Source organism: Poecilia latipinna, unplaced genomic scaffold, assembly GCF_001443285.1.
Source record: "Poecilia latipinna isolate Pla-1442-1.1 unplaced genomic scaffold, P_latipinna-1.0 Scaffold803, whole genome shotgun sequence".
NCBI lineage: Eukaryota > Metazoa > Chordata > Actinopteri > Cyprinodontiformes > Poeciliidae > Poecilia > Poecilia latipinna.
The window spans coordinates 150,202-170,758 of record NW_015113419.1 but is presented as its reverse complement, the minus strand read 5'-3'; the positions used below and the strand labels follow the sequence as shown (position 1 = coordinate 170,758).

The 20,557-nt window shown below is 39.0% G+C and overlaps 1 protein-coding gene across 2 annotated transcripts; it reads right to left on the bottom strand.

The window, feature by feature from the left end:
• Window positions 1-3,175: 3,175 nt before the first annotated feature.
• Window positions 3,176-16,333, bottom strand: LOC106956274 (homeobox protein Dlx3b-like). Of its 2 annotated transcripts, none has more exons than XM_015047020.1 (3): window positions 15,687-16,333; window positions 7,796-7,980; window positions 3,176-5,767 (listed from the first exon to the last, which is right to left on the bottom strand). In XM_015047020.1, exons 1-3 carry the CDS (start codon window positions 16,048-16,050, stop codon window positions 5,309-5,311), a joined length of 1,008 nt encoding a protein of 335 aa, XP_014902506.1. In that variant the 5' UTR covers window positions 16,051-16,333; the 3' UTR covers window positions 3,176-5,308. The 2 variants fall into 2 exon arrangements, with proteins under 2 accessions (XP_014902506.1, XP_014902507.1); XM_015047021.1 differs by having other exon boundaries at window positions 15,690-16,331.
• Window positions 16,334-20,557: the final 4,224 nt, after the last annotated feature.

Genomic DNA, 20,557 nt, shown 5'->3' with positions numbered 1-20,557 from the left:
CTCTCCAACTGGATCCCACATGAAAGCGCTCGGCTCCCATCTCTGTCGGTGTCAGTGGTGTGTTATTAGCATCTCCTGACTCCGGCGTGTCTGCAGCATCGTCACCTCCCACAGGCTGCTTTACACGAACGCTGCATGTGAATGTAAAATATATAGCTGGGTGCAACCTGCCTCTGTTGTCTGACTCACTCCAACAGGTTTACCGGGAAAGCACCGTCAGCACAACTCCGTGGTGTGTGCGTGCGCGTGTGTGTGAACCTGGCTTTTATATCCTTGTGGAGACCTATATGTGTCTGCACTGTGGGATTGTGGGGACCGCTGCTTTGTGTGGGGACATCTCTTGGCCCCCATGATGGGAATTGCTGTTTTTGGGTTACAGGTTAGGTATATGATGGTTAGGGTTGGGGTAAGGGACTGAAAATGAATAGAAGTCAATGTGAAGTCCCCACAAGACATGAAAACATGACTGAATGTGTGTGTGCAGGCGCATATGTGCGTGTGTGTGTGCGTGTGTGTGTGTGCGTGTGTGTGTGTGCGTGTGTGTGTGCACTCCATCCAGAAATAAATGCAGAAGTATGGGAAGAACATGACCTTTTTATTTTATTAAATGAAAAATTATCAGAAAAACAATACTTAAAAGGCATTTAGAATTATATTTCTTTATATCAACAACTTTAATTAAAAAACTTGAGTACAGATCAGAATTTTTTCATAAATCTTCCAGCTTTTATTTACTATTTTTAGTCGCCTGGGCCGATTTTCACTGTTATGAACAAATGGGGCGTTTTAGGGATAAAATACATCATAATAAGTGACTGATTTATGATTGTTAATCAAAGGTGAGTAAGAAAAACAATGTCATTGTGATGTCATTAAATGTTATGTCTCATTTCAGAAGTAGAGAATTGGAAATTAACATACTAATATTTCACTAGATGGTTTTGAAGTTCGGCAAAAATATACCTGAGTTGCTTGTCTTGTTTTTCCTTCCAGTCTTTTTGTATGTTGTAACCAGCTCTGTTTATCTGCTGCTCACACTAATGCCACGCAAATAATCTACCAGAGCTGCAACATCTTAAACGCCTCACATGCATGTCTTGGTATTCAGTATTGCATGCGCAAAAACCTTTGAAGTTCTTCGTCTGTGAAACGAGTTGATGAGGGATCAGGACAGACAGCAGGATGTCCGCTCTCATACAGAAGCTCCTCCGGATGTGACTCAGGTTCTGTTTGCTCTGCATCACATCCAGACGCTCCAACGTAGCCATTAGACTGCTTCAACCGGAGTTTTGGCATCTTCATGTAGAATAGTGACAGAAATGCATGTATACTAGCCAGAGTTGGGTAATAACTCGTTACATTTACTTGAGTAACTTTTTTTGACTATTGAGTAATTTTATTATGAAGTATCTCTACTCTTTCTTGAGTAAAATTTCTGGGTTTTCTTCCCACTGAATGAAAAACAAACATGTTTTGACCAAAAATCCACCAGACAAAGACACTAACCTGCAGTTTTTGTTAAAGTTTCAGAAGTTTTATACCGAAAGAAACTAAATGGAAAAATCTCCTTTTGCCTTTTCTTTTTACTTCTATGAAATATTGTCAGTTTGGTTCATAAAATTCCAAATTTTCCACTTAACTTTATGTTTTGGTCCATCTGATTATGTAATTTTTAAGTATTAAATTATTGATAATTTGATCAGTAACTCAGTTCTTAAGTAGACTTTTACCAAATACTTTTTTTTAAAACCCTCACCTGAGTGATTTCTTGGACGGCTACTTTTTCTTTTACTTGAGTAAAACAATATTGAAGTCGTGCTTCTTTTACTTGAGTACAGTTTTTGGTATCCCCCCAGCTCTGCTGCTGCCCTAAAAAAACTGGTCTATAAATGTCATGACTCATGTTGATGCTTTCCTGTAAATTTCCAGACATTACTGCTTTAGGCTGAAAATGATTTATATTTGGGCAGAGAAGCAATGCAATAAAAAATAAAAAACAATGTCACATTTGTAAAAATGCAAAATTTTATTGCTGTTCAAAGAAAAGTGCTATGATAGACCTGGCTTTCCGTCATTCATAATACTGAACTCACAACGAAAGTTGTTAGACCAATAATGAAAACCTTTAATACAGAAATGTGGGCTAAATGAAAAATATGTTTAATGCATGCTCAAAGGTTATTTACGTTTCTTTAAAATTTCTTTTACAAAATTATTTAGATTTTTTGAAATTGAAATATGGCACTTTGACTTCTAGTTTAGCAGCAGGGGAGATGGGAGCCTAAAATCAGAGCTCTAGCCAGAACACTACAAATTAAACTCCACACAAAAGACACATCGACATCGAATAATAAAAAAAGTCGTCTTCTTTTATCTGTGTGGGGGAGATGAAAGACGACGACAACGACTCGTTCGTAGACTCTGAAACCAAACAGAGGAAGACTCAAAAATGTAAGAAAACACTGGAGAAGACATGGTGACAGCCATTGCTCAAGGGGACATGCTAACGGCTAACGCAGCACCATGAATCCATGATCCATTTGCTTTGGGATGAGTACTTTAGTTTTTGCTCACTTTACATATAATAAAGTGAATTTCATTGTTTGTTTGTTTTTTCATTATAAAGCTGATTAACACTAGATATTTTTCTCTAGATATTTTTTCTACTCTTTCTAAAGCTTTAAGCTTCTCTATTTATTTTTCACCATTCAGTTGTCATTGCATTGTTTGTTTTCCATTTAACCAGCTGTCACTGGTGATGGTCATTTAGGACTTTTGTCAGTTGCTTTGATCTGAAAAGTCCCACTTATTTCAATCCCTAAATCCAGCAATTTATGGTTCTTACACTAAAGTTTCAAATAAAAAATAAAAAATGAAATGAAAACCAATGCCTCCACCCTCCAGAAGTTTCACTTTGACATTTGAAATGTGTTGTTAACTGGTGAGATTAAACAAAGTTGAAACAAGTTGCATCAGACAGAAAATTAGAATTGTCAAAAGTGGAATAAGCACAAAACCTAATGGGTTACATTTCCACTATCTCCATTACATGACTTGTATATTCATGAGTTTTTCCTTAGTTGGAATTACTGTGAAATGTTGTCAAAAAACAAACAAACAGTAAATAACTATAAACTTTAATTCAGGGCTTAGAGGAAATGAATCAATGTGCAAATGTGTTCCTTATTTAATTTATTAACATCATATTTACATGAAATACTTTACAGTATGTTTGGTACAGGCTAAAAGACTGGCTAGCGTAGCATCTTTGGGGCAAATTACCGTTAAATGTAACCACAGAAAGCAGTTGTCTTCATGTTCCCTTTCTTTGTTTAGAAATTCAGTCAAGATGACTTAAATAAAGACAAGTGGTTTTTTAAGTTTGTTTAAATAATAAAGATTCAAACATATCTATTCTCCTCATGCTAACAGGAGCATCTCCACAGTTCCAGGTGGGTCCATATTATATGCAGTTTGCTTCATCCTTCAGGAGAACTCTTCTGTTTGTGTCCATTGTGAATCATTTTCTTGAGCCAATTCATGTTTTTCTCTGAAGGGGGAAGTTTGGGTGGTTGATGGAAAACTTTCCAGCCCCTTTTGTTTGAACATCAAACCGCTTATGTTAAGATTTGCTCTCGGTGAGAGAATCGAAGAGCACAGAGTGAACGGAAAGGCAGAGAAAGAGAGATGGTGACATGAGGAGCACCAGGTGAGGTGTCAGGTGAGTGATTTTAAAGTTCCCCTGAAGGGCTGCACTGCCGCAGCAGATAAGGACAAATTCCAAATGTCATGACAGCTTCGAAAAGAAATTAAAGTTGACTCAGGAAAGGACATTTTGACACGCTGAATGAATGACTCATATTCTGTTATAATGAGCCTTTGAGTTAACAAGCCGTCCCTTACAAATACAGTTTTGGTGTTATCACTTAGTCCTGTTCCCTCTGCGCCTGCCCTTTGGCCGTCACCACCAGCAGGACATGTCCTCAGCTGAGTTGGAGGACATAATTAACTTTATACCCAAAAACATTGTTAGAAAAAATCTTTTTCTCCCTGCAGTGTTAATAGTGTAATATAAGGCTCAGGATTATAGAAGAAATTAGAACATTTCTGAAGAAATTTAAACAAGGCCTGCCACAGTCTGCCCATCGATTGGAGCCCAGTGTTATGATGCTAAAAATTAGCTTCAATGCTAACGTAAGCTGCTGTTGTGGATGTTCACCGATACGAGGAGACTGGGTCAATCAGTCCTGGTCAATGTTCAAGGTCAAAACAACAAAGGAACCATGAGTACAGGAACCCCTCCCCAACCTGTTGCTGATGGGGATTTTTGTTGTAGTTTCCCTTTCCACCTTTTATTCAACTTTGTAGCAAATACAAGTAATTGAGTAAGTAGTCGGTTTTCCATTAACGATTTTGGAAACACGTTTGCAGAATAAGTTCCAGCGTAACAAACTCTCCCTGTCCAAACCTTCAGCGCAGATGGGAGGACTCTCCTGTTTTTCTGAGATGTCCAGTCCATGCTGGTCTGCAGCCATGCGTAGAGTCAGCACCTGACGAAATCACACTTTGATTCGCACCGAACCAGTAAATGGAAACACACTCTTTTTTATTTTCCTTCTTCTTCTTTGTTTTAAAAGTTTGCTTGAAATTTGCTTGACATTTAGAAACAGAGCTACTGTCTCAGTTGGAAGCTGAGACGCTTTTCCCTAAATACACAAGGCTTTAATATTGTGACATGACTTACATTTGATTGCAGTGTTTCTATACAGGATAATATATATGAGAAATAAATAAGGAAATCTTAGTTTGAGTCTTAGCTCAGTTTAACACAAAGACGAGTCCATCAAACTGTTCTTTTTTTTAACTGATAAAAAAAAGGTTTACCTTGATAGTCTTTATGTTTGGTAAAGTCCAGCAGTGAGTTTCAGTAGCACGTTGTTTCAGTAGGGAACAGACAGAGGACGAATCCAGAACATAATTTAATGGAATGACCAAATAATTAAAAGTTTTTTTACGTTAAATACGGAGAAATTTCAAATATATATATATATATATTTAAAAAGAATTCACAAAATATTATCAGACCAAGCAGTGCAAAAACACTTCAATCCATGTGATCTCCCACAAGAATATCAGTCCGACTTGGGAGGAAATTTTGATATATTTGTAGTTTCTACCAGTCATTGCTTGAGTCTGTTCTCTGTCAGGTTATTTGGGGTTACAGCATCACTGAAATTCCTCTCATGAGGAGAAAACAAAACAAACAAAAGGTCTGGTTTTTCAGCTGTTGAGCGTCCAGATTGGTGGCTCAGTAGATGGCTCGCATACTCTGTGTGTCTGACGGCGCTGTTGGCGGCGTGTGGTGTATCTGGCCTGACTGCGCCAAGCCTAAATGCGCCCCTTGCTGCTGGTACCAGTTGTGCTGTGTAAAGTCCTCCATGTAAGCAGGAGAGGAGCTCATCGGGGGCTGATACGGACCCTGACCCCTGCTGACGGGATCCAGCATTGCGGTGTTCTTGAGGCTGCCGCCGTTTGTGTCGTTGATGCTGCTTATGCAGTTGCTGCTGCCGTTTGTGTTGCTGTTGTTGTTGTTGTTGCTGCTGTTGCCGGAGGCGTTGTCCCACACGGCTGGGGACGGGGGAGAGTTGCAGGCCATGGAGTCGCTGGCATCTGGACTATGTTCACAGGGCATGTCTCCGAGCGGAAACTCGCCATTCTTGTAGAGCTTCTTGAATTTGGAGCGTCGATTCTGGAACCAGATCTTGACCTGAAAAAGAGAATATTTCAAAACAAATCATAAGGATTTTTCAGATACACTTCACTCTAATCTGTAGGAAAAAGCAAAGTAAGTTGTGTTAAGTGCCTTTTTTATTCAAATTCATAAGGGATGCACTGATATTAAAATTTGGGCTGATACCGATAACCGATATTACTACTTCTATTATAGCCAATAACCAATATGTATCAGCATTATACACACGACATGAATTAAATATATTTTCCTATCCTCTGACACTGTGAAAAATGACCAGATCATTAGTATTGCAATCCTGCACTGCATCACATGACCACATGGCCAACCCCACGCCCTTCCATAAACACAAACAGCAACAAGATGGAAATAAACATCACTTGTTATTATCGGCCCAGTTTTAATTATCGGACTGGAACCGAAATATTTTAAAAAATGGCTAACATCGGCCGATACCGATGTTAACACCGATGTATTGTGCGCCCTTCAAATTCAAACATAACCTCTGAACCTTCCTGATTATTTTTAGCTCCATCCATAAAGTTTGCTTGTGACCTGAACCTCCTCTCCACTCTCAGGTATCTCACAGTTTCAAACAACCTACATCTTCCGCTCTACTCCGTTTAGCTTCTCTTTCCTTGAGAAGACAGCATCCCCTCAGCATGATGCTACCACCATCATGTGTCTCTGTGGAGACTGCATCATGACCCAAAGAGGTAAGTTACTGTGTCTACTGGTTGCATTCTACATAAATAAAGTTGATCACGGTATTTCATATGCTTGTGAGAGTCACTCAAGGATAACACTGAACAATGATCTACAACGGCCACAATAAAACAAACCACAAGTTATCACTCCTGCAGAGGTGGCTGGTAGTAAATCATTGGTGTAAAGATTACCACTTCAGATAACAATAAACAAATGAACATAACCCATCAACTGCTGTGAAACCTTCATTGCATTTTGTATCTTACATATTATATTGTAGATTTGATATGTCTTATTTACATAAAAAATATAAACAAGACATATAATAATATTTTTGTCATTATTTTAATATTATTTCAACTACTGTAGCTTTAATTTTTACAGTGCAGGCTTCATCTGTTTAGCTGCAACAAAACAGCTGAAAGACCTCAACTTTACTTTGAACTCAAAGCAAAATTTGTGCATAAAAATAGCTCAAGCTAAACCTGAAAGCAGCAGTGTGTAATTTTTATTTTAAAAAATTATGTTGTTTTTTTTATTATTTGTTTAATCTGTCACTATGTTGTGACAAGACAACATGAGACAGATAATCCGTGAAAAGATCAATCTCCTTCACTTCCTCCCTGTGCTGCTATTGCTGTCTGAAGCAATGCCCCACTACCGGTGAAGAACAGCCAATCAGAGTGAGGGGGAGGGGCTTAGCACTGTCAATCAATCTCAATGTGTTAATGGTGGAGAAACAACTAACCACTACAGGAAAACTGTTTAACTGCCATCATCAGTGGCCATGCTAACTAGCCTTAGCATTCAGGACGGGCTCTGCTAGCTGCAGTGTAGTAGAGAACAAAAGAGGAAGGCAGGAGGGAGATGAGCAGCGCCATAAAGAGAGATGATTGACAGCGCTAAGACCCGCCTTCTGGCTCTGACTGGTCGTTTCTAGTTAGCACTGATTTTTTTTTTCACATTTCATCTACCTCATAAAATACTGTTATGACATACATATAATTTTTTTAAAAGTTACATACTGCAGCTGTAAGTTAAAATTATTTTCCCTTCAAACCATTCACCAAATATCATTTTTACATCTACACATTAATTTTGAATTTGTTCGTTGTGAGCGCTGTTCAGTGAATCAGATGGTGACTGCTTCGTCTAAATGAACAGTTCCAGCTAACAGATGACTCCCATCCCTTCATGAATGTCTTGCCAGGTTAAAAACATCACCAGGTGTTTCACAGACAGTTTCAGTTTGGCCGTTGCATCGTTTTCCTCGGAAGCGTCTTTTGTTTCCACACAGAACTGAACAGAACACGGTGGCTGACTCGCAGCATTTACCTGCGTTTGGGTGAGGCCCAGTTGCGCAGCCAGCTCAGCCCGCTCCGGCAGGGCCAGGTACTGGGCCGACTGGAATCTCCTCTGCAGCACGGCCAGCTGGTAGCTGGAGTAGATGGTGCGTGGTTTGCGGACCTTCTTGGGTTTCCCGTTGACCATCCGGACTTCCAGGTCTGGTTCCTCTTTCACTGCACCGGTAAGGGGGAAGGAAGACAAGACAAAAAAAATAAACCGTAGGCCTACGTCTCCTGCTTTGTCACATAACGTTTTCATAAGAGTGCTCTGGAGCAAAGACTCCAAGTTGAGAAGTTGTGGCACAAAAATAGCCGCGGCTTCTGTAACACAGAACTTTCAAAGAAATTCCTCCCGCACTGTGAACTTATAATTTGGTCTCAGAGTTTCCCACAACTGGGGGAAGGAGAAAGAGATTTATAGGTACTTTTGCAGTAGCCTGAAGGCCTGCCTGTGTAGAACACTCCCAATTTGTTCTGGTATTCCAGCAGCAAATGTTCCATGAAAAACAAATTCTTCAGTAAATTCCTACAGAATTAAAACAATCTATCTGCTTGATTGGGAAGAAACTCTTAACCGGGAGACGACAACACCAAGTCCCCGCTCAAAGTCAGCATTTCAATATGCTGATGGAAGCCGATCTTAATCCCTAATATGTCAGGTTAATGATATTTATAAGACAATAATTATATTCTTATAAATTGAAGTTTACACAAGAGACAGTAAAAGACAAGTCAAGCCTGTGCAGCACTCTTAGAACAGCTGCTTTTTTATACATTGTCACTTCCTGTTGCTTCACATGTGATTCTGATTTCAAACTGAAAGTAGAAACTGTCCAACACATCGCTGCTACAGTTTAGACTAAGTAACTAGCACCAAGTAACATTGCTGCCCCTCCCCCACCAGTTGCTGCACAGCTAGTGTTTTATTTCTAACATTTCAAAGGATTTAAAAAAAACAGACTAAGATAATAAAAACAATAAAATAAACAAAATAAGAGAGCGCCACCTGTCCCTCATGTCATGTTCACGCTGTGGCTACAAGAGGGTGTTTTTAGAATGTTTTCATAGCACCTTAAATAAAATGTAAGACCATAAAAACTATAAATATAGGTGATGGTTGGGGGATTCTGCTGTATTCCAACCAAGAACAGCAAAAGTTGACATTTCTGGGGTTTGTTTGTAGCTCTTAACATAGTTTTGAGCTTCTCATTCTGCACATGATGCTCTCCAGTATCAGCTCCCAAAGAGCCTAGCTTAAGTTTTTGTTGTTTTTTTTTTTTTTTTTGCAGAGAATTCACCTAGAAATAGAAGTGAGCCAGTGGCAAAAACGAACATCACCCAGCTGAGACGCGGTAAATCTGCACTTTACCCATAATGAACGCAAAAGGCTAGCTAGTTAGCTAGCATGAGTATATTTGCAGCTAGTTACTAGTAGGCTGAACCGCCTCGTGTCACAGAACGCAGTGAAGATGTTGGGACACGACTCAGTATTTTCCTTGACAGAAAAATCCTGAGTATCTGAGAATATAACGACTTTAAACAGTCCTGCCGCGACACAAGACTTGCGATTAACATACAAACTTAAGGCCAACCTACATTTTTAAAGAATCTTAAGACCTTAATATTTCGTACATGAATTTAAGGCTTTTTAATGATGCGAAGACAGCCCATACAATTAGCAAGCTAGGAGTGGCACGTCTGCAAAGTGGCTAACGTTTTTGTTGTTGTACCATTCAATGGTCTCTCAGCTGACCTGGGGACGGCAAAGTTCTGGATTCTCAGATTGCGACAACGACGTTCCATGATTTTTTTTTTTTTTATGTCAAAGAATGTGCCGGAGTCATTGGTGTTTTCTCCCATTGTCTGAAACATAACCCCTCCCCCACCTGTTGACATACGCTGCTCAGATTTGACTTGTTTTCACTTTCATCAAGAAAGACTAATGAGTCAACAAAAAAAACATCAGTCTTATTAAGGTAAGGCTGTTTAAAGCTACGGTTAGCAAAGCTACGAGCAGCATGTTAGCAAAGCAGCTGAACTGTTCTGTCCTGATGTATAAAGTCATGTTAAAATGATTTTAGTGTCAGAACAACCAGTGCTTTCTCTGACTCTTTAAATTCACTCAGCACTGACACACATGCTACCACATGTTGCTGTTCACCGCCAGTTAGCTGAGGGACAATTTGGGTCATTTCTAAGTATCTTTGGTCCTGACATGTAGACGTTCATGGTGCGGTAACTGCAGCAGCAACAGTCATCAATCTTCCTGAGGTAAACACTGCTGACAAGCTACCTGAGCAGACAGCCTGACTAATAAAGCTGCTTCCTCTGGACGATCAGAACAACCAGTCATAACATCCGGTGCCATTGAATCTTAAACATTATTTCTAAGTCTGCCCATCAGAAATAAAATAATAGTAAATAAATAAATATACATTACAAGTTTACAACTGTATTATGATTCACATTGCAATATTTTAGTACTGCTTGCTTTTTCCCATTTCAAATAAAAGCAGCTAGGTGAGATTATGTGTTTTTGTTTTCTTGTGAAAAATGTTCTGAAGGCTCAGAGGAAAAGAAACATTCCCACATAAATGAAAAATAGGAGGGTAACGTGAATACTTAAATAAATATTAAAATAGTAATTATTGAGGAAAGTGTCTTGCATGAAAAAGGAATATTACACTGCAAAGTAACGGTGGGCAGTTATTGTATCGATATCGTTTATCGGGAAACGTTTCTAATCATGATAAGGATTTTGATTTATCATTGACTTAGTAAATCACAATCATTAATGTTAAATAAAAATGTTAGCTACAATGTTATTTTTACAATATTCTCCACTGTTCATGCAAGAGCATCAATAATTATCTTAATTCTAACATATTATTAAATCTGGATACTGTGTGCAGCTATAAATCATGCTGCGTTCAGTAACAGGCTTTCTGAAGCGTGTTTCAAATGGGAATATTTTTCAAGAAGAGTATTTATATTTGTGGCGCTGTGCCACGCATTCACAGTCATAATGTTACCTAAAACATGAAGTAATACATAGTTTTTAATCATAATTTTTATTGTTACAACAAAAATATTGTGATAAAATTCAAATTCCATATCGCCCACCCCTGAAGCAGACTTCCCAGAAATCCTCAAAGTGGCATTAGAGTAATAAATCGCCGGGATTACTGGGAGTAATCCTGTGAGCTAAAATCAGAGCAAATCTCAGCTTTAGATTCATTTCAGGAACATTTTTTGAGAGGCATGCTTTAGCTTTTCTCTGAAATCAAAATTAGTCGTTTGCTAAATTGTATTTCACGTATTAGAAGCTTTGGAATATTTGTAGGTCCAGTTGAGTTTATAGTCTAATTAAACTCAACTGTAACCTATAAAAGTCACTTAAAAAAAACAAAACAAAAAAAAACTACCGAAAAACAACCGGTGTGAAAGACGAGACCTTCAGAAAAACCTGAACGTCAAACCAGTCTGAACGCTTTGAAGCAAAAGATCCTGACAGAGGTTTGGCTTTTATGATTCCAACGTTTTGTATGACACAATACCTCTGAATCCTCAGCAGTATTCTGCAACATTATTTTTCTTTTTTACGACATGTTGTAAAGTCAAAATTAATTTTAAAATGTTGGACCTCGAGCCAATGTTGGATTCCCGTCCACATGAACATACGCGGCATGAGACACGGGGACGGCTTCCTCGTTGGCATCGTTGTTTGTTTATTTATTTGTTTGGGCGTGACGCCCGAGCCTCGCGTGATAAGGAACTTTTCGTCGGTGGATGATTCAAAGGCCAAGGCTGGCTGACATGCCGTGACACCTGACGTGCCGTGGCTGTGGGCCAAAGTCCCCCGGGGCCAGTTCCAGGAGTCAACTCCCAACTGGAATGCCAAAAACACAACACCAGTTCATCTAGTTTGTTTTTCTTTCTCCTGTGAGCCGAGGTGCCCAGCAAACCTTGAGGAAGAGGTGAATAAAAACAGCTTTTGGAGGGAAAGCTGAGTTCATGCTCTGCAGTGCAGCTTAGATGTCTGTTGGGAACAGATTTGTTGAAGAGGTGGTAAAACTGGTGGGTGCTGGTTTACTGTAAGTCTGTCTTTAGCTGTTCTGATGTTACAGAGTCTAGATGTTAGAGCTGCACATCTAGACTCCAGACACATGGATTCTTGTACAATGTTACAGTTTAAGTCATTGAATCTGTCTCTGGTTGACATGAACTAGTTTTGTGGCGTCTTCTGTCTCAAGCCTCTGGCTAAGAACTAAATGATATAAAATGGTTTAATTAATACATCACCTAGCACTCTCAGGCTTGGCCTGTCATCCTCTCTCCAATTATCGGATCTCTCAGCATCAACAATCAACTACAAGCAACTACTAACCCTCAATTAGCTAACAAGCAGACGATGCAGCTCTAATTTGGCATATTTAGATGTACATTTGGATGGAGCAGACAATGGGTGGGACGGTGGGCTGTCAATCAAACTTTTCCATGTTGGATAACGTTCACCTCAACAGACAAGACAGCTCACCTTGGTATGTGAGGTGAGAGTTTAACCGCACCTTTGAGAAAACTAAGAACCCCCTGTTTTTAAGAAGTACAGGTTTCAAAAATCACAGCAACCATACAGTCTGTGTCTGACTCAACCAGCTGTTACAGATTGATGCTTGTTTTGTTATAAAGCTGCATTCAAAAAGCAGATTTTGATGCTTAATTCAGTTTTTTTTTTTCGCAGAAATGCAAAAACAAAAACAAAAGTTAAAAATTGTGTGCTACTGAACGACACAACCACAATGTGACTCACGTTAGAACGGTTTACGATCCCAAAGCGACACACATGCACTGAATAAAAAACAAATAACACTGTTTACAGATTGTTAATGCATCGATTTTAAGGTTTTTCAGTAACAGGAGCCAACAACATTGTAACAAGATTCTAACCAGAAGAAAAAAAGGTAACAGGACTAGTAGCGATTGCCTTTTGAGAAGGGTTGACTGCAACTTCTGAAGAGAAGTCTGTTTGGATGCAAAGTCAGAGCCATGAGTGGTGGGACTGGGACGTGACGCACTTCATAATTTTATAATTATAGTTTTTAACCATTGTTTACATGTGGATGTAAGTCGTCTGGCTACTGGTGCAGAACTGTGATGCATGTGTCTCGTCAGTAGCTGCGTTTCCATTACAAATCTGTAAAACACTTTGTATTGTGCTAATGTCCAAAAACACAATTTTGCAAATGTGGCAATTCCATTTAATAAGAAACACGATTAAAATCACACATGAATAAGTATGTTCACAAGATAAATAACAACAAAACATGCTACGCTATCATCCTCCAACTACTTCCTGTTGTCTACTTTGTAGTTTCTGCCAGTGGCAACATCCGGCTGTTGATCATGCCGCTCGTGTGAGGTGGAAAATGTGTTCCCATTGCAATATAAACCAATTTCGATATGGCCGAAAACCTCTTCATCCCAGCGTCAAAACTTTTTATCAAAAAAATACATACAAAAAATTTACAAAATTGGCATTTCCATTAAGCAAATTTATTTTCAAAATGTCAAATTGTGCGACTGTATGGTCAGTGGAATACAGTTGTAGACTGATATAAATGTCGGACAAAATGTGACGCCTTGTTGTTCAGATGCCTAAAAAACTATTTGATATGAACCCGACTTAGTGCCGCATGTGGAAGTGGTACAAATCAGATTTTTTGGGGAGGGTGAAAAGATCGGAATTGGGCTGATCAGACTGGCACGAAAAACTTGAATATGGGGGCAAAAAAATCGTTTTCAGGTAGCATTTCCCTGCTGTGTGAATGCAGCCTTAAGATGACCTCAATCCCACGACGGAACTGAAAACACTTAGGAAACAGAATGACTTTTATGAAATAGAATAACTCTCAGACTTTGTTTTAAAAGATCTCTGTTCAGTGTAGAAGACCAAATTCCATCACAAATTGGGAAATAGCCCTCCGGGATGGCGTAGTACGCAGACAATAACTTTGATGCTAACAGTTAGCCAGAAGTTGTTTTATTACAACACTTAGAAATCCCTTGTATCTTTTCAGTCTCTCATCATTCCTCCAAAGCACTGCCAAATGATCAGTTTGAAAGAGGCAAGTTCTCTGCTATTTTTTTTTAAATTGTACTTTTAGATAATCTGATGAGCAGTTTGTGAACAGACCCTAAACAATGCATAGCAATCCAACAACTACTTCCTTTCTTGTTTCAAAGTAAGAGCCTCAAACTAAGCTACAGGGTGTCAGTTGATATGCGTCACTGGTGATATTATAAACGTACTACAGCACACAAAAACGCAGAAACTTAACAGATTTTCATGGGAAACAATTTCCTTTGATAACTACTGCCGTGACATTTTAATTAGGCAGAATCTCCAACAACATATTGACTATTATTATGCATTTTATTGTGAATACTTTACATTTAAGCACAGGAGATCCCTGTATTATACGTTTAGACCTAGTCAGAGCAGAACGTTTCCTTTGTCTAATTCGCAGCACAAAGGAATGGAAACTTCTGCATATGAATGGAATGCATTCATTTTCAGAAGTCAACATTTTTTGAGTTTTAGGAATGCTCCCTAAGTCAGATTTCATGCTGAAGAGTTCGACGTCTCCTCACATCCCGAAGTTCAAAATCCAAAATGGCTGCTGCACATATAAAACACTTATTTATATTTCTGATAGTTATCCACATCAACTTCTCTTCTCAAATGTGTTGTTGCAAACTTTAAATCCACGATGTACTAAATGAGCTGTTTTATTGGTATTAGCAGCTAGCATGATCACCGGAAACAGCAAATCTCTCTGATTTTCCAATCGTTTTAAGTTCAACATTTAAAAAACTTGCAGCGGCCCAATCTATGTGGATAGGTCTATTTCTTCATGTGACTGAGATTGATGCTTTTTTTAAACTATTAGTTTATTTGGAAAAACAGAAAAAAAGAGCAATTTGAGTTTTTTTTTTTTTTTTTTTATGAGCCACTTTTAGAATAAGACAAGCATGAAAACAACAACACAGATTCATTACACCTGGACTGAAACGTTTACACTGACTACAGAGCATTTAAAACACATTTTATGACCTATATGTTAAAACAAAAAACTCTTGGGATTCTTAGTTTTCCTTTGAATTTTGCTAAAATCTTGTTTCACGTCGTTCTGATCAACCCAGTAATCCTGCCTTGTGAAAACTGCACTGCTACCTCACAACTTGCAATCTCATAAAATCTCACTGATTTAAACTGCAGCTAAACTTAACCTATACTGACAGATATAACTGCTGTTTACCTTAAAAAATTAAGATAGATTTTTTTTTAAAAGAGAGGGTTTAATGTTTCCTGAAGACCTCAAGGCCAACAGAGCAGCAGATCACAAACCACTTCCGTTTAGAGACAAAAAGAATTAACTTTGCTTCAGTAATAAATATCTACAACAAAATAACTCCTGATTCTACGCACTTTGAAGTTTCTATGAAAAAAAAAACTAAGTGTAAACTGTAATAAAGACATTCAGGAGAAAAGACATGACTTACTGAAAAGTTAAATTTAACTTTTTGTTTTCTTCAAAATTATACACCAACTTATTTACATTTTTTAAATTAATTTGACATTGTTAATTGACATTGTTAATTTAACATGTAAAATATTTTTTTTTTTTTACTGAAGAATTTAACAAGTTAAATGATGGTCACTTTGCTCAACAATCTTTAAAGATGTTAATCAAAAATATTCAGTTTGAAACAACTTGGAAGAATGGATTTGATTCAGTCGCGTCTAGAGCTGATGGGGAAGCGTTATATAAAACTCGCTGAAGCGCATTTAGTTGGATGAAGCAGAAGTTTAGTCTCACCACCTTCTTGCAGCGCCGTCTGCACCTCCCTGCCGAAGGCTCCGTGATCTCTGTATGCCGCATGCGGGTACGGGTATTCCGCCTTGCCCACCGAGTACGCGCCGCTGGGCGCCATGCCGTTCAGGTTGTAGTGGTGGTGGTGGTGGTAGGTGTACGGGTTCATGTGCGGAGTTCCGTATGGCTGCTGCGCCGCGTAAAAGTCCTGCGAGTCGTGCAGCGCGCTCTGCCCGCCATAGAAGCCCGCGTCGGCGGAGGAGGACTCCGCCAGGGTCGGGGGGGAGTCCTTGGTGGAGATGGAGCTCCCCGCCACGCCGGGCAGGGACGGTTTCTTCTCCTCAAAGACAGGTGACGATTGACCGTTCATTTTAAAAGCGATCTTTTCAGCCGCTTTTGGAGTTGCCCGTTCGCTCTAAACTCCTGCTGCCCTCAGTCAGTGTGGAGCTGGCGTTCCCAAACTCCCTTGACACAGCAGCCAGCCAGGCTGTCCACCGTGGCGGGCGGCGCCCAACCCAGCAAGAGCTCCTAATTACAGGGCGCGCCGAGCTGAGCCAAGCCAGGCAGGACAGAGAGGAGTGGATGTCTGCTTCTCATTGGCTCCCGAGCCTGTGCCCTAAAGCCAAGACCGTGTTCACTGTCGCCTGTCTGGCTCCCTTCTCCTCCCCGCAGAAACGCACATAAGCCTCTTCATGAGCCGGGAGCCGCGCACGCATGAAGCGTTGGCAAGACTTGCAGAGACATTTCGGACCGGTTTAAAACACACGGTGTCATGCAAAATCACCGAGACTCGAACCTTTCTACATTTGACACCCGGCATCAGTTGATGCATAAAAAACTTGAGCGGTTTCTGTTTTCTTAAATTGCAGCCCTAAATTAGACCTCCAGAAGTTCCGTCTGTGTGATAACTGGGTAACAAACAGCAGGCAGGTCCGGGAGAGAGTTCAGAGCGGATCAGATCATAAAGCTTTGAACATTTCACAGTTTCAGATGATGTTCAAATCCATCATCTGAAACTGGAGACAGGATGGCAGAAACTGCCAAGACCAGGTCTTCCACTGAAAACGACAGGTTTGTCAAAAGGAGCATTAATGGGACAGTACTATGTAAAACCAACTTTTTTGAGATTTACATCATGCTATAAAGTTATTCGCCAAAAACATACCTGGAGTGTTGCCTTGAAATTTTCATGCATGATTGAGAAATCCCTTGATCTCCCACGGCAACCAAAATGCCTGGATGGACCTAGCTCTGCCTTTGAGGTCAAAGCTCCTCCTCAGAGCTGCAAGTTTGCAAGCTGTGGAGTTTTCACCTCTCAGACAACGCCGCCCCGAAGACGACTTCACTCAGCTCCTTCAGACTAGCCAGCAGCTATTAGCACCTGGTGGAACTGCACGTCTGCTCAGCTCATTACAGCAGCTGCTCCTAAAAACATTGTTAAAGCGTTAATAGAGGAGCCATGTTGTGATGTCTTCCTGAAGGCAGAGTTTCAGAAAGAGCAGGAGTTTTTAAAGAGACAGATGCCCAATTTCAAGTCAAGTTTCTTTTAACATTATTTGTGGAAAGACTTGAAATTTGAAATTAAACATTTCTCATCCAATCTAACCAAATGTGAAGTATTTAGAAAAGCTTTGTCTTTATGGGCAAACGTGGTGGAAACATCCCTGAAAATAATGGCAGCAGCTATTGCAGTGAAAGACTCAGTGGGGGGTGAGGATGATTGCCAGAACGTTCAGATTTTTATTTGGAAGAATTTTTTCCTTCCAGCTAACAATTTTGCTCTTCCTTTGTGTTCATCTCTCACCTTCATCCATTTAAATCTTGTAACAGTAACTTGCGAAAGTTACTGCTACTTTCACAAGCGACTGGGTGTGAATACGTTTGCGATTAAAACAATGCCTTTCAAAACGTAAGTGAGCCAGATAAAGGTTTTTACATGCATGATGACGTTGTGATAATAATTGTTTGCTCACCGGCCTGAAGGTGCTGCCTCATTCAGATGCAAATCCAGCACCGCGTGCTGCCAGCAGTTACTTAGTCAATCGAGACTCTTTATTGGGCTTTTCTTCTTTATGAGTAGGTTCATGGAGCCTGAGGGAAGTCAACAGTTCATCCCAGAGGATTTGTTGTATGTTGTCCCAACGGGCCAATATAGGAACGAAAGACCTTGATAGAACTTTGAGAAATTATTCAAACTATAAACTAGAAGTGAGAGGAAACCTTTGCTGAGCGTTGAGGGTTCCTCAGTGTGGAACCGCAGTATTTCCCAGGTCTGGATAAAGTGTTAAAGGAAAATGAAAGTCTGGAAAACTAATAACTACAGACTTTATCCCCATCATGTTCTGTTCTCAGTCACCCAATGCTTTGGATAGGACATGAAACAAGACAGGAATTATGACTAAGAATTTTCCACTGGAAATCCATCAGTATATCCATCCAAAGACTTCATTACAATCTCTGATTATTTTTGTTAGTAGGTTATATATTTAAAATCTGAGCTTTGCAGAAACATTTTCAGTTTATTGTGAACTTTGAAATGTATGATGTATGTATGAGATAACTGGAATTTCTTCAGTGTAATCTTAAAGTGTAAGTCAGATCAGTCAAGTCACCTCTAGGTGTCACTGTTGCTGTTTAGGATGTAACATGGAGAAAGTGTCAGACGTGAAAGTTCTGATCCGTTTAGCTGCTTTGTTCTCGGTGAGACGGTGCTCCAGCTTTCTGGTCTGGGTTTTATGAAGAAGTTGTTTATGGTGGTGTTCACAGGTAGGAAGGTTTAGAAAATTATCAGGCTTTCATCTGCATATGAATGATTTTCCAAATATAACAAGCAAATGGAAAGAAAATAGGCTTTACTTGCCTTCTTCTCTCCTTTGGTGTTCTTATTCCAAGGTGTTAATTCGTTGTCAATGTCTTTCTTGAACCAAACTGCCCACTTTTCTTTTGATTGCTAAACTCTAAGCTACTTGTGTCAGTATTCATCCCATAGAGTTCTGGGGTCTTTCTTAAATAGTGTTGGGCCTACTTCTCATGTAAACAGTTTGAATACATCAAAACACTTGAAGAGGTTGTATTAGTTTATGACGAAATTGAAACACACTGAAAATGGGTGTTTCATCCAGACATTGACATAAACAAATGAAAATGAGTAAAATCTTGGTTTCAGACAAGAAAGATCAACGTTATGGAGAGACCGGACCAGTCTGGACCGGGAATCTGTGGGGTGACGTCACACCTGTTGTTTCTAGGTGTGTGTGTGTGTGGGGGGGGGGACAAGAGTTGCAAATGTGGAACCATTCTGGGATAGACTACCTGTGCACAGGTGCCAGAAGCTGGTAACATAGACATGAAGCTTTTATCAGAAAGTACAACATACAGCAAATATCGTAGTTTGTAAAGAAAACTGAAGACATTGCTTTAAGCCAAATATTTCTTCTTCCTAACATTCTATACTAAAAACAACCGTGATACATTTTATTTCATGAATTAATTTTAAATTAAACTAGCAGTGTTCTTAAGGCATTTTGTCTAAGCAAAAGCTGCCATAAGGATTTGAACTTAGTTTTTCCAAATACACTATTTTGTTCACAACTACTGTATAAGCACACTTCCCATTTCTTCTGTGAAGGGAAAAGCCAAAAGAATAGGCCGTGACTCGTGGTTAAAGTTTTACGTTAGTTCTTTAAATGTGTTTTGTTGTAGCTTAATTATTTCCATGCCTAAAGAAAGTACTTTATCAAATGTTTGAATTCAGATTTCTTCTAAAATTAAGAGTGCTTGTTATGCATTGTCAAAAATTATAGCAGTTGAAGGTTATAAATAAATGGATGTGGTGAGACTGTTTGCTAGATTGTTTTTTTTTCTTCTTGTAAGTTCAAGGTTCAACAAATGTATGTTTTTATAGAATATTTTTCCTTTAGCTGATTCTGCTCTATTTTTAAGTCTCATTTATTGGTCTTGTACATTTTACCAACTGAAGATATTTCACAGGTCTTGCATTAGATGTTTTTCCTCTACTACATGTTTATCAATTGCCTTGTTTCTGTTTTTAATCACATCTCCCATGATTCACCATTTCATACAGTTACCATAGTTACCATGCCATTTACAACTCTGCATGTGCTAATCTGAAATTCTTCAAACATCAAGTTAAAACCCTCAACTACGAAAAGCAAGTGCTTTTTTTCTTTATCAATTAAGGGACAGTGGAATACATTCAGGACTATTCAAAGACAATTTTGCCACATCATCCAACTTTGGAATTTTTTTTGGTTTTTTTTAGATTAGCTCTGCTCGAGTCATCACTAGCTGCGTTTCCATTACAAATATGCAAAAAACTTATATTCTAAACACAATTCTGAAATTGCTGTGTTTCTATTAAATAAATGCAATTAAAGTCACACATGAATAAGTTTAATGCTATAAAAACCATGCCGCGCCGTTATCCTCCAACTACTTCCTGTCGCCGTCTTCTTCGTGGTTTGAGCAAGTGGCAACAGTGTTGATCATGACTTGTGTGATGTGAAAAATGTGTTTCCGCTGCTAAATCAATTTCGATACAGCCAAAAAAGAAAAAAAAAACAAAAAAAACCCACACCTCGTTCTACTGCCAAAACTGGTTGAAAAAGAACGTTTTCAAAATTGGTGTTTCCATTAAGCTAATTTATTTCAAAATGTTAAATTGCTCATTTATATGGTCAATGGAAACGCAGCTACTGATTCAGACTCCTGGCAAAAGAAAACAAAATAAGCAGCTTCAGAATGAGATACAGAACAAATGTAGCTAAATTAGAGATCAGTTAAAAAAAAAAAAAAAAAAAAAAAAAAAAAGTTTTTCTGTAGTTTTTAATATTAAAAACTTCTCCTTTTTTTTTTTT